At 36.0% G+C, this 19,712-nt stretch overlaps 1 protein-coding gene across 1 annotated transcript; it reads right to left on the minus strand.

Moving 5' to 3' along the window:
• Nucleotides 1-14,032: 14,032 nt before the first annotated feature.
• On the minus strand, nucleotides 14,033-16,580 carry LOC127091522 (uncharacterized). Its single transcript, XM_051030192.1, has 3 exons — nucleotides 15,482-16,580; nucleotides 14,499-14,578; nucleotides 14,033-14,416 (listed from the first exon to the last, which is right to left on the minus strand). The coding sequence occupies exons 1-3, from the start codon at nucleotides 16,352-16,354 to the stop codon at nucleotides 14,323-14,325; spliced, it is 1,047 nt and encodes a 348-aa protein (XP_050886149.1). The 5' UTR covers nucleotides 16,355-16,580; the 3' UTR covers nucleotides 14,033-14,322.
• Nucleotides 16,581-19,712: the final 3,132 nt, after the last annotated feature.

The raw sequence follows: 19,712 nt of genomic DNA on the forward strand, positions 1-19,712 counted from the left end.
GAATCATCATTGAACGACTTCTTTCCCATAAAGTCGGGTATTCTAGTCATCACTATAAATCGTCACCGTACCTTGTTTATCTCCAGCTAAGTAAGTTATTCATCCATTACTAGGAATCATCATTGAACCTAGTTATTATTTCCCCATTTGAGTCAGGTATTCCAGCTGTCACTAAGAATCATCACTGAATTCACTTGGTTGATCCCCAGTAGAGGTCAAGTATTCCAACCGTTGTTAGGAATCGTCACTGAATCTACATTTCCCCATCAGAGTTAGGTGTTCCATCTATTTCTAGGAATTACCTTGTTTTTCTCCCCAGTCGTTGCTAGGGGAGGTCGTCATTTCTCTGTTTCCGAGATGATCATTCCCCAGCGGAGTTTCTTCCATCCGTCTTCCTGAGATCTTAACATCAAAAGATACCTATGTTGCATGCATCGCATTGCATTTATAATCATCATATCCATTTCATAATCCAAAATAATTCATACCACCATTATCACCAGCAAAGCAAATTTCTAGTTAGTCCTAATAGTAGTTAATCCCCTCATATCATGAATGCATTGGAAGTTGTTGCTATCCATACCTTCGGGTCCGAGAAGATTAAATAGGGGTCGGTTTCATACCCTCAAATTTTCCTTAACCATATCATCTTCTTAAGCCTTAAAAACCTAAGCATACATCTCATACATGTCATCTCATATGCATTGATACTTGATGACCACAATAACCCACAAGCTCAAGGCATGGGATTCATATGCAAGGCCCCAAGATCCTCTGGTCAAGTTAAGGTGTGCTCAATCCATCTCAAACCTAATCTCATCCTCATGCACCCTGCAAATCTTGGAGGATCACTCAAGACATCTCACTCGCTCCCCGTGTCTAAATTGGGTGGTGAGTCCCCTTTCAAGAAGCTTCAAGATTCATCTGGTCACCCAAGAACCAAACCCTAGCTCTTGACCCCTTTTTTTGGCTTGTACAGGTCTTGATTCCTCATGGATCTTGGCCATGCCATTTAGGATCCCTCAAATACAAAGTTCATTCATGCCCTACAACCTTTAAACATCTCAATTTGATCCCTACATCTCAAACCCTAATGCATCTTGGCTTGGTTCTTGATGAAACTTGTGGCTCAAGAAACCTTAGCTTGAGGATTCCTTGGTCATTGATCTTGCTCATTATTATCTATACAATCACCCTACCACTAGTTTAACATTATTTTGTGTCTATTACAATCACAATCAACCATTTGAACACCCATTCAATCCATGTCACGAGTGTTTGGTTCATACATGATTTTTCAACTTCCCATGACTTGATCCACCCACCAATTTGACCTAAAATCATTCTATAAAGGTCCCAACTTCATTTACCATCATTATATGATCATATAAACTCAAAAAATCCATCATTGTGCCTTGGAAAGCAAGAAACCACAAAATCACCAAATTAGGTCATGTTGGTTGGTCACATTTTGGCAAGAATGGCTTATGAGAAGTTCCAAAGACCAGAACTTATTCATTTTTCAAGATTTTAAATTCCACTTCTATCAAAATGTCCTAAATAACTTCCTATCCAACTTTGTTTCAAGGTCTAAGACCTAATTCATTGAGGAATGGGTTCAATTTTGCTATTGGCCAAGCTGGTCCTGTAACACCCCAATTAAAATAAGATAATTATTTAATTTAAATTAATATTTTATTTATTAATTTAATTGAATAATTGGAAGTTTGGATTATTATTATTATTTTGAAATAATAATTATTGGGTTATTATTTATTGGAATAAAATAAGTTGGAATAATAAAAAGTCCCATTTTTGGTAAAAAGGGTTTTCACGTGAAAAGGAAACTCAGAGAAGCTGCTGAAAGAGGAAAAAAGGGAAAAAGGCAGAGCAAGAGAAGAGGAAGAGCTTGAAGCTGCAGAATTTGCCGGATTAACTCAGGTAAGGGGGGTTTATCATCGGTTAAAGGGTATTATATGACAATATGTACTGGGTAGTGATAACCATTGGTTGTACCTCTGATTTGATTGATGCATGTTGAATTTGTGAAATATTGGATGAATGAAATTGAATGATAATTAAAAAGAATTCGTAGGAATTAGAAGGGATAATGTTAGGATTGGTGAAGATGAATAGGATATGATTCGTGTAGATGATATGGACGATTATTTTGTGTAATTTGGACTGTGGAAGGTTGGATCGGATAGGTTTCGTAACAGAGAAAACCATAGCAGATCTGAGAGTTCTGGTTTCTGGTCATACGCGTATGGCACTAGGCAATACGCGTATGAACTGGCTGGTACGCGTATGGAGGAGGCCTTACGCGTATGGGAGAAAAAGATGATCTTTTGAACGTAAATTGGTCTCTGTTGGTACGCGTAATGGGAAGATGTTACGCGTAGCATACGCGTATGAGACAGGTGATACGCGTATGAGTTGAGCGAGGAATTACACAATACGCGTAGGAGAGTGGGCATTACGCGTATGGACTTGGTCAGGTTTGGGCAATACGCGTATGGGCATAGGCAGTACGCGTATGGGCAGATTTGTGATTTTCCTGAACTGTGGTTGTGCAGTTTTTGGTTGTTTAGGCTGAGTGATGTACTTAGCTGAGATATGATGTCGTAGGGATCATTTCCCGTTGTTTTGAGTAGTATAGGTATTAGTAGAGTGCACTAATACTATGATTGATTAATTGGCATGATGTGATATGCTTTTGTTGATGATATGTGATGGTATACTTGATGTTGTGAATGTATGCATTTGTGAATAGACTATTCTATGGCTTAGAGTGTGAGCATGTGTCTATTCTTGAATCGTTGTTGATGTTGCATTTGCTAGGTGATTAGCTTGCACATTGTGGCCCATTTGGGGTGGTAGCTAATTCCCATGGTGAGGAATTAGTGAGTTAGTCATTATTGGACTGTTGTTGATTGTTTGCATGCTAGGTGATTAGCGTGCATTTCATGGCCCATTTGGGGTGGTAGCTAATTCCCATGGTGAGGAATTAGTGAGTGAGTCACTATGTCTCAAATGAGTGGGACTAGTGAGCTTGGTAGCCGTGCCTGGATTTGGACGGTGAGGTTGAACTATATGTTCACAACATAGTCGGTACCGCATGCATAGAGTCTCATTGCATAATGAATGTATGGCATATAATATGAATGGATGTATTCCAGTATTATATGTGTGTTGTGTGTTGTGTTGTTGATGTTGAATATGGTTGAGAATCTACTGTTGAGTATGATGTTTGAACGGATATTGCTGTTGCTGAATGCGTAGTCTGATTAGGGTGAATTAATGTGTTAATTACTTGGCATTACATGTTGTTCTATAATGCTTATTATATTGATTGAGGAACTCACCCTTACACCTATTTTTCAGGTAACGAGAACTGAGTTGAGTAGAAGCTAATGCTTGGAGTCTAGAGTAGTTTCTTATGGGTCATGCTCTGATAGATGTAACATCGGGGTTGTTGGATGATTTACATGTATTGTGTTACATGTTTTACATTGATGTTGAATTTATTCCGCTGCGAATTATGCAAAGAATCTTATTTTTATTAAATAAAAGAGCATGACAGGATATTTTGATAATTGTTGTGAAATGATTGTGTGACACCCTTCGGGGCATAATTACTCTGATTGATATGTTATTATTTTAGTTAAATAATTTGGGGTATTTAGAAGGGTGTTACAGGTCCAACATGTCCATCATGCCCTAAAATCATGTCATGACCACTACTTTGACACATTTCCATTTCCAAACCAAAAAACCTTTTGACCTTGTTATTTTTGAATTCAATCAAGTTCATGTCAAATAACCGATGGCCCAAAATTGAGACAAAATCCACAAGCCAATTTTATTTGGCCTTGGTTCAAAGTTGCTGACTTGCCATGATGCACAAGCCAAATGCACATCAGTCAGATTTTGCAATTGGGTACACCAAGTCCTCAAACTCATTCCTTCTTATCCCAATGGTACACAAACACTTTTCAAATGGTGTTTTGGTAGGTTTGCAAGTCAACTTGCACACGGAAACCTGCTCAAACATAAAACTCAATGCCATGTGCAAAAATCAGCTTTTGCCCAAAATGGCAAAAAGCATATTTTGCTACAGACCTTCTCATTTCCTTTGGTTGTTCCAAAACCATGTTAGGGACTAAGACCAACTTTCCTACAATGCAAACAAGCTCATAAGGTAGTCGCTTCAGTGTTCCCCAAGTCAACATCAAAGCATGCTTCAACTCACATGCCAATTCTGCTCAAACCTCCACAAACTCCCTCCAAAACCATCCACACACCTTTCCTATAAATAGGTGAAGGTGTTCCACCTCAAGACCACACTGAAAAAGGCCTCAAACACCATCTAAACATTTGCATTAAACCTTCATTGACAAAGCATCGGGTTTTCATTTCCAGAGCTCTTCAACCTGAAACCATCACCTAAAAACATTCTCTATATATCACTCAAACTTCCCAAACATTTTACCACCCTTACCAAAGTCTTATCTAACCTGAGTCGTTGAGTCGGAAAACTCCCCTAAGCAACTTCTGATCAGGTAGTTTCACTCACCCTCATCTCTAAAAGCAAGTTACAACTTGGCTCGAAATTCATTTCTGATCATTAACCCTAATCTAGTAGCTTTGATTACTCCATTTCCATCATTTAATTTTTAAATTAGGGCAAGGTTGTTCATCTAGTTCATGCATAAGAACTCCACATTCAGAGTCAATCAATGGCTCATGAGTGTGGAGGTTAGTTTGTTTTTGATTAGGAAAGATGATTCCATGGAAAAATCAGACCGAAAACACGTGTTTTTAAGGTTTGATTTTTGGATGATTCTAGGTTGAAGACGACACAGTGGTCATTACCTCACGCGTTATTTTAAATTCAAATCAAATGATTGTCACACTATATTTGGTTGCTCGGCGTGCACTTTTCATTTATTCACTTGTTTCTTAGTTATCTGTTTCGTTCTGTTTAATATCACAACCGGGCATTTGGCCCAGTGGGTGAGGGATTTGATCCCCCCATGATCCCGAGCTCAGGGGTTCAACCCCCAGCGTGTGCACCCTGACCATTTTATTTTCACTTATGTTGTTTTATTTATTTATTTATTTTGTCCTATTTATTTCCACATTGATTTTATTTTTTAACCCTTTTATTTTTATTATTTTGCAAATGTGTTGAACATGAACCCCCTTTATTTTTACCTATAGAATTTAATGGTGACTTGTTTTATTATATTTGAATTATTTTTGTTAGCCTTATGAGGGCATGAACTTAAGGACTAATGAAATCTGTTTAAGTCATGATATATTTAGATTAGGGTTGACTAAAACCTTTCATACTTCAAACCTACCATTGGATGATCATGTATTCATCCATGGTACTTTGAAGTATAGATAGGGTGCCCCTACTTCAAATTATTTGGACATTTGAGTTATGGATGAAGTCTTATCTTGTTAACTTGATTGCATCTGATACATGGTTGCTCATTTGTTTTATACTAACCACACTAACACTTTACTAACTTGTTTATACTAATCATTTACCTTGTTAATGTTATTATCTTGTTCATATAACCTTGTTAACCTAATAACTCAATCAACTTTAATCTTTCAACTTTGGGTTTTATAGTCTTTTTTTTGTCAATCTATTGATAAATGGACTTGAGGTTGAATAACTTTATTTGTTACAAATCTATGGTAAGTTGATCCATTGGTCATCTTCCATACTTTGTATCAATGATAAGTTATCCCTCGATGCGCCATATTTTGAATCTATTGACCTAAGGATAGATAATCCCCTAATATTGGTTCACTTGTTCATAACCATAACTTAACTTTGATTATTACTAACATTTTGTTATTATTATAATTGTTGTTTTTAATTGTCATTCGCTTTTATATCATTTACATTCAAGTAATCATCATCATTATCATTGTACAAACTTCATCATACATATTTTTTTAATGTCATTTATCTTTATTGTTATCATACTCATAAAATCAAAAAAAAACATGATAAAATTATAAGACTAAAAACAAGTCATGGCACTTAATCAACTTGGACTTAGAGGATCTCACTTAGGACCTTTGCTTGGAGGACCTTTTCCTTACCTTTGTGATACTTTGTGAACCTTGGGTTTCATCTGTACTTACATTCCAGTTGTAAGAATGGCATCATGGCACCACCTTAGGGGGACATATTTGTAAGACCGTTATTCTTTGTTTAGAATAGGTCCATTTGCACACACAAGGATTTCTCTTGGGCTACCTTACAATGAGACCCTTTTATTTCCTTGTTGGTTACTTTGCATTCATGTTGCATAAGCCGTATTTCTTAACTAAATAAACAAACCCTTGATTCAACATCAAGTGGCCTTTTCTTAATTAAACTTAAAACACTTAATAACTACGATTAGTATTGTGCGCCACAAGCCTTAAGTGGTGGAGAATGAGTGAGAATGGAGCATTCTTATCCTCACTTTGATTATTTTCGATGCAAGACGCTTGGCTTGTTGTCTAAAATATTCACCTTCATCCCTAGACTTTAGTACAATCTAGTCACAAATTCTTTTCGATAAACCCTTATTCAAGGTAAAATCAATATAACCTATCAAACCTTATTTTTGTGTCTTATGGCACCCACTCCGAAAACCCTTTTCTCAAAGGTAAAATCAATCAAACACACAAACATTTTCTACTACGAACTACGGAGCTCTCATTCCTTATCCCTGATGAGTGATACGTAGGCACAAGGGCCACAATCCTTGGCGATCACCATAATAAAAAAACAAAATCCCTCTCTTTCACACGCATTCTTTTGGAAAATAAACAATAACGACATAAATTCCCGCATACGTAAAATCAACCCTAATGGTTCCCATGGAGTATCATGGACGTGAGGGGTGCTAATACCTTCCCCTCGCGTAATCGACTTCTGAACCCTAATCTCGGTTGCGAGACCGATACCTTATCCCTTTTCTAGCGCTTCCCATGTGCTTATCTTTTCGAGGGTCTTATCGATTGTTTTCCCTCGCCCCTCTGATAGGAGCACACAAATAAAATTTGGTGGTGACTCTTCTGATTTCGTTCATTCCGTCCAGTTTTCCTCGCTAATCCGAAACCCCGGTGGCGGCACACCCTATGTTGATTTTAAAATAAATAATTTTGCATGATCTTTTAAAATATGCGTTTTGGGGTTAGTGTGTTACATACACCCTAGAATTTACCTCATACATAGACTATCCCACCAGCTCCGTATACCTATCTCGGAGCCAAGATAGGGGAAAGTGAAACCCCTATTAAACCTAAACTCATTTCTCACATGTGCCTCAATAACCCCCGTAAGTCATGTGTAGCAGTAATACATGTAAAGCTCTTGGTTAGTAGAGGAGCGGTGGAGAAACTACCTGGTAGGGGAAGATGGAACATTGAGGAGACATCATCCAAAGTAATCCCGTCTCACCAAATGGAAGATGAAAGGAGGATGTCTCCTTATGACATTGTTCAACGAAAGCTGACAACAATTGAGTGCTAAGCATGGTCAGCAAATAGTCCACCAATGAAATGATTCTGCAATCATTGACAATCTCCCTAACCTCTGAGGCATCTTAACATTTGAGAATATCTTCAGGTTTTCCATGTGGGTGGGCACCTTCAGCGGCAAGCAGTCCTCTAACAAATAAACTAAAAGCATCGATTATATTTAACATATAAATAAAAATAATATATACACCTCTCCCTTCCATAATCTCAATGCCCTATGATCGGCTTATCCAATGAGAACGGTACGATCACTGGGCCCTTCAGGAGTCATCCATTAGGGTGTATAGACGACTTTGTTGAAGCCTGAGCACTCACCTCCATATCAACTTGAGGAGTCGCATTTGTATTCGCCTGAGGAGTCACCTCTGTATTAGACGCGGGAGTATCCCCCATATTAACCAGAGACTCTGTCTCGGTAAGATGGGTCTTTCATCCACCACCTACATCTCATTTTAACCCTCCCCCTCCTGAGCTACTATCTCAACATCGTCAACAACGGCAACATCGGACTAATCAACAAGATCTCTGACTCTTCCATCAGTTCTACCTCCTTTATGTCAGATAGTGCGAGAAGCGCATGTCTGCTCAACCATTCTCCTCCTGTGAGAACCGATCGAGACTACTCTCCTAGCCCAAATATGTGAGTCCTCGATATCATCTACCCTCACACGAGACCTCTCTATAAGTCTCTCTATCTACCTAGAAGAAATCTTGTTTTCCTTTCCTCTGATCCTCACTGGGGAAAAAAAAAAGAAATACAAATTATTGATTTTTTTAAAATTCAGAAATCAACACGACTTTGCTGAAATTTTCAAAAAATACAATCACCATCTCAATATTTTCTTCTATCGAATAATTTAAAATATTCAGTATACATGTATTCATTCTTATCAAACTTTTCAAAAAAAAATGATAAAAATACATTTGATTTTAACAGATTGATGAAATATCCAATAAAAATGCATGAGATGTGAATTTTTTATAGGACATTTCAAAAATGATGGTAAAAATTTATGTTTTTAAAGAAAAATCAGGTATAAAATATAAATTGTTGGTAAAAATTAAACTTATAAAAATGCAGTAATTAGCTAAAACAATCTGGTAAAATGCACAGCTTTTAGAAAAAATCAAATGGTTACAATAAAAATGTGAAAGAAAAAAAATTTAATATACAAGAGTAATATTAGTAAAAACAGTGCAATTGAGGAGTGTCTGGTATTGGTAGGGTGGAAGGATAAATCTCCCTAAAATGCTCGATGAGAAGAGTTGGAGTATTTAATCTGCCACCCCTCTTTTATACCTGATATGCCTCTATATTTTCATGTTGATGAAACTATCTCTGCTATTATTTACCAATCAAAATTTACATTTTCTTCAAAAAAATCACTTTTTTTTAATATGTAAAAAACAAAATTTTCGATAGTTGAAAGAAAATTTCTGATACGATTAGCATTTTTACCAGTTATGTTGTAAATTTCCTGTTAAGAAATACCGGAAAATTTTGAAAATTTTGGAATTTATCTAGAAAAATAAAAAAACAAACCGACAATGTTCAAAAAATTTGGATAGCAGCTAAAACTTCCAAAATTTTCAAATTTTTTGGTATACTGGAAATTTTGCATACTCATAATTTTCGGTAGTGCAAAGTAATGCTTTAGTTGTATGGTACAAAACCGGAAAGTTCTTTTACAAATTCCTATACAAGTTTTATGCAGTTCTTCATTACTGACGTTGTATGTTTTCCATGTAAAAAATTTAATTTAAAGGTTTTCTCATCTCTATGATATTGATAGTTTACTCTTTATATGTTGCAAATGACAGATATTTTAGTCCTAGTCTGAAGTATTAGCATGGACACAGACTGTTGGTAAACAACATGGTATTATTGTTGTCATTGTTCGCTCTGATACTGCAAATGGAAAGCGATGGAGGAAAGATAAATTGTTTTTGGGTTATGAGAGAGGAGGAAACTACAAAAGGAAGAATCCATCTGAAAACAATAATTCCTCAAAAGGCATTTATAGTATGAAAGTTAAATGTCCTTTTAGGGTTAGATCTGTGTCAAGTGGTATTGGTTGGAAGGTGATGATTAGGTGCAGGTTGTACAATCATAAACTATCTAAGGATTTAGAAGGGCGTGACATATTAGGTCATCTAAAAGATCATGAAAGGCAGTTTGTGAATGACATGACGAAACACAATATGGCTCCAATGTACATAGTTTCTTCTTTGAAAGACAAAGATCAAAAAAATCTCACCAGTGTTGTTGAGTCTTATTCATAGAAAGAAATACATGTGTTAGAGTAGAAATAGGGAAGACTCAAATATTGTTACTGATATCTTTTTGACACATTATTATTCCGTAAAGTTGTTGTATATCTTTCATTTTATGTTGATTTTTTATTGTACATACAAAATAAATAGGTAATGGCCTTCAATCATTAAAAAATGTAGATTTTGATCTAGTAGATCTTTTATTATGTGCATCATGATCATACAAGTATCGGCTACCACTACTTTAGATTATTGGTGTTACGTCAACAAAATTGACGCTTTTGGTTGGCTTTTCCTATTTGTAACATGAAAGGGAGGAGAACTTCAAACGGGCATTGGAGAAGCTCAAAGAGTTGCTCTCTTCCGAGAATTTGCTACTGAAGATTGTGGTGATGGATTGGAAACTTGCGTTGATAAATGTCATGGAAGTTGTGTTTCCAAATTCAACTCATATGTTATGTTCGTTTCATATTTCAAAAAGTGTTAGTATGAAATGTAAAGAGTATGTTAAATCATAAAGACAAAAACATGTCATGGATCTATGCAACAACATCATGTATGCTAATAGAGAAATTGAGTTTGTCGAACAATTGAAGCATTTTGAGACTGTGTTGTGCTGATATTTCTTTATTTGTTAATTATGTGAATAAAACAGGTTGACACCTTATAAAGAAATGTTTGTTGTTTCTTGGACTAACAGAGTCACTCATTTATAGAACATAACAACGAACACGTACATGGACGTCATTTTTATGTTATTACATAACTAAACGTAATTTAACATATATTCCTATTTATGTTTTTTAGGGTGGAGTATACTCATTAGAGAGTGAAAAACATGTTGGCTACAAGTTGGGAAGATTTATGCTGAAGTTGGGATGTTGTGAACACCATGTTGAAATTGCAGTTAGGTTCAATCAGTGTCTCGTTTCAAAAAAAATATTATCAACATTGAACATCGGTATAACACTCCGCTCTATGCCAACTTGCACGGTTTTGTTTCGAGACAATGTATATAACACATTGAAAAGTGATCAGTCACCATTTATGCTAGGTATTTCACTATTTAACCGTAAATAAGTCAGGTAAACTGCGTAAACTGAAGCATTTTTAGTTAGATATAAGCTCAATTCTATAATATGAAGTGTGTTGTTACTTATGAATTTCTTGAGGATATTTTACACTTTTTGGTATGTTAGCAGGTAAAAAACTAGTCTGGAAGCTCAGGGAATCAAACGTCAGATGCGAAATTAAGCCCGAGCAAGAAAACGGAAGAAAAGATCAATTCTTGGAGAACTTGTTGTCCATACGCGTATGGCCTTACATGATATGCGTATGGACCTTCCCAGTACGCGTAGCATACGCAAATGACCAGAGGGGTTGAAAATCAAGCAAAAAGACAAGCTTCTGGTGATACGCGTACCAAACTGGTGATACGCGTACCAGACTGGGCAATACGCGTACCAGACTGGGCAATACGCGTATCAGAGGCTGTCTTACGTGCAATACGCGTACCAGACTGGGCAATACGCGTATGAGACTGGGCAATACGCGTATCAAGCCCAGAATCAGGAAAAGCCCAACTGAATAGCTATTTAGAGGGGAGAAAACAATTTTTCAAGGGTTGGACGATTTTGGAGAGAAAAAAGACGCGTTTTGAGAGCTGGAGACTCTACGATTATCAGAGGATTCATATGTTCAAGAGTTTTCCGACGATTGAAGATTGATTCCTCACGAAATTCTGTAATGACAACAATGTTAATCTTTGTTTTTATTTCGATTATGAGTAGCTAAACCCCCCATTGCTAGGGGGGTGACCCTGATTCTGAATGTGACAGATTTTATGTTTATGAGTGCATTGACTATTTCTTCTTTTCCATTGATTTGTTCTTATTACCGTTCTTTATGCTTTATTCGTCGGACCAACGAATGATGATTAATATGAATAGTTTAAGCTGGACAGCGATTATTCATTGATCTGGATAAGAACTTTGGATAGTAAAAATAACCTAGGACTAGGGATTTTCTATCTGACCGGTAATTCTTGATATTTGAATGCTTGAGTATGAACTTAATTATTTATGGACATAGTAATTAGGTTACATAATCAAAGGTCTTTTCACTAAGGAATTAGGAATAGATACCCTTGAGGACCGGAATTAATTGGACAGGAATATTGTCTAAACTTTCATAAATTATATCTGTTACAGGAAGTTTCATTCACCGAACCCTAGCAATCTTCTCTCATTTGTCTCTTGTTCAACCTTTTACTTGTTTTATTTATTTGCAATTGGTAGTATAATTACTCACAACACAAAAACCAAAGGCTTTTGTCTAATTGAAACAATCTATAAACTCTGTATCGTCAAGCAGTCCTTGAGATCGACAAACGGGGAATTTTCCTTTTATTACTACAGTGAGAAAAATAGTACACTTGCTATTTTCCCATCAAAAAGTAACTATAAATGGTAAAATTTATTGGTGCAAGCTAAGATGCATGTGGTTTCTTCATTAGAAAAACACATGGGTTACCGTGTGCGTGTTAACCTGTCGATTTTCAAATATAAGGCAATCTTGTTCCTTTAGAATCAATTCATGTATTTTGGAAGAAATTACACATTGAAGAGTATGAGGTCAGTCATGAAGAAAGTGGTACATAGTTGAATTTAGAAACAAAGTGTGAAGAGTTGAAGACATATTTCAGTACTTTGGATATTGTAGGCCAGAGGGTGTTGAAGAAAAATGTTTGAAAACTAATACATACATCCACAACTTCTATGTCTGCCGCCGGTGAAATACAAGCCAAATAGGAGAGTTAAGAAGAGCATAAATGGTCAAGAGAGTGATGTGCATCGTGATACTTCACATTTTGAGTATGTAGAGGGCTCGCAAGGGAGTCAAACTACAAAAAGGCCATGCACAAAACCAACTAAAAGTCCACCGTCAGAATGTCGGCTAGAAGTCAATCGTTCATCGCATCTTCGAAAGATGTTTACTTATCTCAATTTCCTGATTTCTTACATCCATACATTTATGACATTGTTGATGTGGATAACGATGAAAATTATAGTTTTGGGGTTATTGCAGCTTTACTTGAATGGGGCGAAGAGTCATGGCCTTTAATTCAGACACAATTAGATAATCAAGTTCATTAACACCCTCAATTGTTTTCTAATTTGTTCTATGACACTGTCTCTACAATTAAAAATGTGTTACGAGTAGAACACTTGGAGGTGCAGGATATTGATAAATGAATGATAATTTTTTATATAGATTGTCATATTACCTGTAGATACAATGTCGTATTTGTCACATTGTCTAAGAGATTTAACATCACATTTTTTTTGTCTTACTTTATCTCCACCAATGTATACGAGCAAACATAAAATCATTGTTGTTGATTTTGTCAACAACAATCATTAGATTCAGACAAAGCTAAAACATGATTGTCCATTACTTCCCACCATTGATCGTTGGAGACAAAATATACTAAAGATGTTAAAATATGACAATCAACTTATACAAGACGCATTAAACACTTAGAAGATGGAATTAAAAGCCATCCTAATTTGTATTCTTATTTTTATCAAATGAGTTGTTTTAAGAGAGTTAATGCATAAAAAAAATGGAAGAAAAAAAAACTACCTCACTATATATCAAAATTGTCATATTTTCGAAATTTTATAATAAATATCAAAAATTTCACAATTTTTCAAAAAGTAAAAAATATATATAATTTTCGCAAATTTCAGATAAATACTCCAAATTTCTAATAAAACTAACCCTAAAATGAGAGGACAGATTAAATGCTCGAATAGTAGAATCTTTTGAAAATAGAATAAAACAAGCCTTTAGCAAAATAGTCTTACTCTTTAACATTGAATTCAAGTTCAATCTTCATTTTCTTTGCTTAGCAATAGTACAACTTCTTAGACATCATTCTACCAAAGTAACATAACATTCACATCTTTTTCTTTTCTTTTCTTTTCTATTTCTATCAACTCTTCTTCCTTAATTTAATGGTTTTATTATATACATAGGTTTAAAGTATAGACAGGTTCAAAATAAGGAGGATTCTATAGTTAACAAGTTAACCCATTTGTCTTAATAACACTATTTATTTTCATTAAATAAGCATTACAATAAGCAAAGATTAATACATGAAGCAGGAAAAATGTCCATCCCATAATCCATTCTTAACTTCATAAAGACAGGTGTGATTCAACTTAAATTGAAATTTCAACTGTTTTACATTGTAAAACGAGTTAATGTTGTCACCAAGGATACTCATAACTATAACAAGTAAAAAAAATCGATGACATCACCATCCATGGTAATAAACAAGGGACAATTTCTGAAACCAAGAATAAGTAAGCAACAGAAATCATTGCAAAAGACACTTTGTCTTCCACAATAAAATGTTCCAATGATCTACCCATGTAAAAAAGAAAACTAAAATCAAATTCTACAACACAGACCGTCAAGGAAGTCTCACATTCCAAAACCAAACACAGATCGAATCCTCTGGAAAATGAGATCCCTCCATCCCCTCTCTGTATTCTCCACCACAGTCGCATTCCCATATCTGCATTTCAAATCAATCACTTCAATAACACAAGTCTTCAAAACAAAACATTCGATCATAATCAATATAATCAAACACTAACCTGTCTTCTTCTGGCACCTCCGTGTGTGTTAGCTTCACAACTGTAACACCAGATTCAGGCTCCTCAAACACAAGTCTCACCTGCAAAATTCCCGACCAAGCAAGATTTTAGAAAAGGTTTACAACCACAACTTAGGTCCCAACCAATGTAGTCAAGAACAAATATTAAGTAGGATCAGTCGCCTTATGAAAAATAGTAAAACTTGAATCATTGGCAGGGCACGTAAATCCTATTGTGGCACATAAGGTCTTATGATTTTACTATCTTGACTACAATGGTCCCAACATAAGTGTTTCTTTTATGTTTGTTCAACTATGGTTAAGATCTGAGTTATAAATTAGTGGGTTGTGGTTGCATTTGCAGATAAATGCAGCCGATGCAGCTTCAATCGCAGTTATCGAGGTTTTACAACAACTATATAAACCCTAATTTAGATTCCATTTGCCGAATTTAACCACAAATTCCCAGAATATTATGAATCTTCTATGATAAACAACTTATTAAGCAGATATTGCAAAAACAATTATCATATAAGCAAAGCTTTAAAGAACAGCCCAGTACCGGTATCAACACTATTATTGATACTATTATTGACCGCTGTTATGATGAAAAAGAAATTATGGTTAATTCACACTTTGATGACAGCAATCAGTATCACAACACCAATCTGTATCAGAACACCAGTATTGCAACACCAGTGCCGACTTAAATCGCAAATGTCCTTACACGACCGCAATAGTTATTTAAAACCTTGCATATAAGTGTTAGTGTATGCATTTTTCCATGACTAAACTGAAACAAAAACTAACTATTTACATAAAAACTATCTCAAAGAAATAAGCTAAAAACAGCTTATTGGCATGTCATCAACAATTTTCATAAGCTCTCTCACACAATTAGATCCTACATACAGCGAAGGAAGCCTAATTTCAAACAGAAAAAAATCATAACTCCCAACAGAAACACTAACAAACAACACTTACCATTGAATGCTTCCCATCATGCCAGCTCCCAAATCTCCATCTCTGAACAATCAACTTCCCTTCCTGCAATTCCAAATTCTCCCCTGTCACAGACCCATCAAAGATACTAAACTCACCACCAACCTCCTTACTAATCGTTGCATTACTCTGCGTAAAACCCTTCCATCTATTCTCATCCATCAATATCTCAAACAAATCCTTCGCCCTACAATTAAACTTCTCATTCAAACTAATCGTTTTACACCCCTTCTTCACCTTCTTCGCAACTGCAACAACCTCCGCCGCCTCTTTCTTCTTCGCCGCGGCCGCAACAACCGAATTACTCCTTTGCGGCGGAGCAACTTTCTTACTCTCAAGTTCATCTTTAACAGGTCCACCTTTCGACATACTCTCAACCCAAACCCTAACCTTCTCCAAAATCAACGGTTTCCCTTTCACAATAACAGCTTCCCTCAAACTCTTCCCAATCACTCCTTCATCTTTCACACTAACCCTAACCTCAGGATCCTCATCAGCATTCTCATCGGAAATATACGGAATCTCGAAACTCCCGGTGACCTTATGCAAGATCTTCCCGTCGGAATCCCTCGCTTCACCTTCCCATGAAATCACCGCGCTGATTTCGTATCCCGGAATGATCTTCCCCTTACGGACGTTAACGTAGGCCTCGCCGTCGAGCTTCTCGACTTTCTTGACGGTGGCGTGGAAATTACCTTCGCCGTCGAGGATTTTGAGGTTGTTGAATAGTTTGTTGAAGAAGGTTCTAGACCATTCTAGACAATTGGTTTCGGACCAGTGCCAGTTGTGGACGTTTGTGCCGTCGGGTCTGTCTTCTACGATCCAACGTTTGTCACCTTCGCCGTATTTTGCCATTGAAATTGGGAATGTGAAATTGAATCAAACAGGGGTAGTAATGTAATAATGATAGTGTTGTGGGGGTGAGGTTTTTGTGAATTTTGTTGTAATATATAGGAATTGTTGGATTTGGAAGGATCTAGAGAAGAGAAGAAAGAAAAGAAACCCTGGTTCCAACTCCAACAAGTGAGGCCTGGGAAGGATCTAGAAGACGGCTAAAATGGGTGTATAGGGTTAGTTTTTCTTTATGGTCTAATTTATATTTTCGTTAGATATTAAGGGTATAAACTAAATTATAAAAGTTGATCGAATTGTAATTTTTTTTGTGATGTAGTTTTTTTTTTTACAAAAATAAGGAAGTGTTAATAGAAATTCTCAACGGAGATAAGGAAGTGTCGACCTAAATTAGGTTTAATTTTGTAGAATTAGTTATTTTGGGTTTTACTTGAGAAACAAGCAAATCAAAATCTATAAATAGATAATAACCCATATCATTGTAACATAATTGGAGAAATTGTAGTTACAACGAATAAAATTCTTAGTTTGAGAGCAAAGAGAAACTCTGCAGAAATTTCTTTTTCTTCTTCTTTTACTCGAAAACCCTAATTTTCTTTTATTTCCCAATTCAATTTTGTTTCTTTTCATTATCAATTGTGCAGTAAAAAGTTGCAATCAAAGTGTGGTTGATTCACTCGAGTGAATAGTGAAAAACAAGAGGAGTTATCAATCAAAAAGATTGATTCTTCTTAATCAAAGTTTTGTTCGAAATTTATCAAGTTTTGGTGAAATTATTGAGCGGAAATTGACGAATTTCCAACAACTTATACATGATGATAGTGTTACATTGCATATCTTCTTTTCTTTCTAATTCTCTCTTTTATTTTGCTATATTTTTTTAATAAAGAGAAAGGGTAAAATTAAAAAGGGGAATAAGAGTTAAGAGCGAATGGAAGTGTAAGTAAGGTTGGATACAAGAGTTTAATCAGGTCTGAATATAATCGACATCATTATAAGGGAGATGGGTGGGTGTCCGCGAGTGAGCAGATTTAGTAAGTGATCAAATTGATCGTGGTTGAGTAAATAGGGTTGATCTTTATGTTTGATTTCGAGTTATTAGAATATGCATCCACTCGTAATTAATAAGCATTTATTTATTATGGTCGTCGTTGAGTAAATATCAGTGATTTTTCGCTGGAGCGTGGGTCGCACCGTAAAAAATACTTATGTGTATCACACACTCGAAGATACAATAGAGTCTCCATCGAACTTTATTTATTTCCGAAGAAAATAGAAAATATCGATAAATCCCACGGGAAGAGAAAAAGTTCGGTGACAACTTTGTTGTACCTTCGAACGTGTCATGCGCTCAGGTATTTTTCGCAATGCAACAGCTGGAGACTCTGTTGGGGAGTCCATAAGCAAGTCAAGCCTAGTTTTGTTTGTTCCTTGTTTGTTTGGGTGTTTATCTTTACTGTTTTACTTGCTTTATCATTATGCCATGTATTGTATCTTTATTGTTTTACTTACTTCATTATATTGCATTCTTTATTGTTTTATATATTCATCATACTCTAGATACATGTTATATTCTTTGTTGATTGGGTTGGGTTGATGTTACAGAAGAGAGAAGCTCTATACCCGAGCTTGAGTATACGCACAGGATATAATCGTGGATAATCGTGTTGACTTGCGTTTTGCATGTTGGGTTAGCACGAGACTCACACCCAGACTAAATTCACTGGGAAGTACCTTTGTCCTACAAGAATTTGCTATGATATGGTATTTTCATTTCGATCCATGACTCTGGAAAGCCTTTTAGGGATCACCTTTGAAGACTAGAACCTACCTGTGAGGGGATATTGGCTTTTTGCCAATACCTTACATACCTTGATCATCATGTATATGTCGAACCTTTGAACCTACTTCGAGAACTATATGCAGATTAAACAGAATGTGTTAAACCTTTGAATCTATGGTGTTGTATATTGTTGATATTTATAAATATATAGTGTTCCATATTATATTGATTTATGTTATCATCGTTTTTCCCCTTTGCGGTATACTTGTTTTGTCTTCTTTGTCTTCTGTTTCTATTCCTAAAACTCTAGGTGGAGCTTTATCTCACCCTGAGTGGAGGCAAGTAATGATTGATGAAATGTGTGCTCTTCAAAGTAGTGGTACCTGTGAACTGGTTCCTCTACCCCCTGGGAAATCTTTAGTAGATTATCGTTGGCTTTATACAGTGAAGGTTGGTCCAGATGGTAAGATTGATCAATTTAAAACTTGTTTGGTAGCCAAAGGATACACTCAGATTTTTGGATTGGATTACAGTGATACCTCCTCGCCTGTAGCCAAGATGGCGTGTGTGGGACTTCTTCTAGCCATTGCAGCCATTCGATATTGGCTTATTCATCAACTTGATATCAAATTTGCTTTTTTACATGGTGAGCTTGAAGAGGAAGTATATATGGAACAACCACTTGGGTTTGTTGCTCAGGGGGAGTCATCGAATATGGTGTGTAGGTTACACATGTCTCTTTATGGTCTTAAGCAATCTTTTAGAGCTTGGTTTGGTAGATTCAGCACTGTAGTACAACAGTTTGGTATGGTCCGTAGTGAAGCTAACCATTTTTGTTTTTTATCGTCACTCAGTCCAAGGGTGTATTTATCTTATTGTGTATGTAAATGATATTGTCATAACTGGTAGTGATCAACAGGGTATACTTTAGTTAAAACAACATCTCTCGAATCAATTTCAAACAAAAGATCTTGGTAAACTTCGTTATTTCTTGGGTATTGAAGTAGCCCAATCTAAAGATGGTTTAGTGATTTCTCAGTGGAAATATGTTATGGATATTTTGGAAGAAACGGGTTTTTTGATTGTTACACCAGCTGATAGTCATATGGATCCAAGTGTCAAACTATTACCCAATCAAGGGGAACCTCTATCTGACTCGGGAAGGTATAAGAGATTAGTTGGAAAGTTGAATTATCTCACAGTCACTCGTCCAGACATTTCTTTTGCAGTTAGTATGGTAAGTCAGTTCTTAAATTCCCCTTGTCAGGAACATATGGATGTTGTTATTCGGATTCTGAGATACATTAAATGTGCTCTAGGAAAAGGTCTAGTGTATGAAGATAAATGACATACTCAGATAGTTGGATACTCTGATGCTGATTGGGCAGGGTCACCAATTGATAGACGATCTACCTCTGGGTATTGTGTACTTGTTGGAGGAAATCTTATATCTTGGAAAAGTAAGAAACAAAACGTACTTGCAAGATCAAGCGTCGAGGCAGAGTATAGGGCCATAGCAATGGCAACATGTGAACTCATTTGGTTAAAACAGTTGCTTAAGGAACTTCAAATTGAAGA

Source organism: Lathyrus oleraceus, chromosome 6 (assembly GCF_024323335.1).
Source record: "Lathyrus oleraceus cultivar Zhongwan6 chromosome 6, CAAS_Psat_ZW6_1.0, whole genome shotgun sequence".
NCBI lineage: Eukaryota > Viridiplantae > Streptophyta > Magnoliopsida > Fabales > Fabaceae > Lathyrus > Lathyrus oleraceus.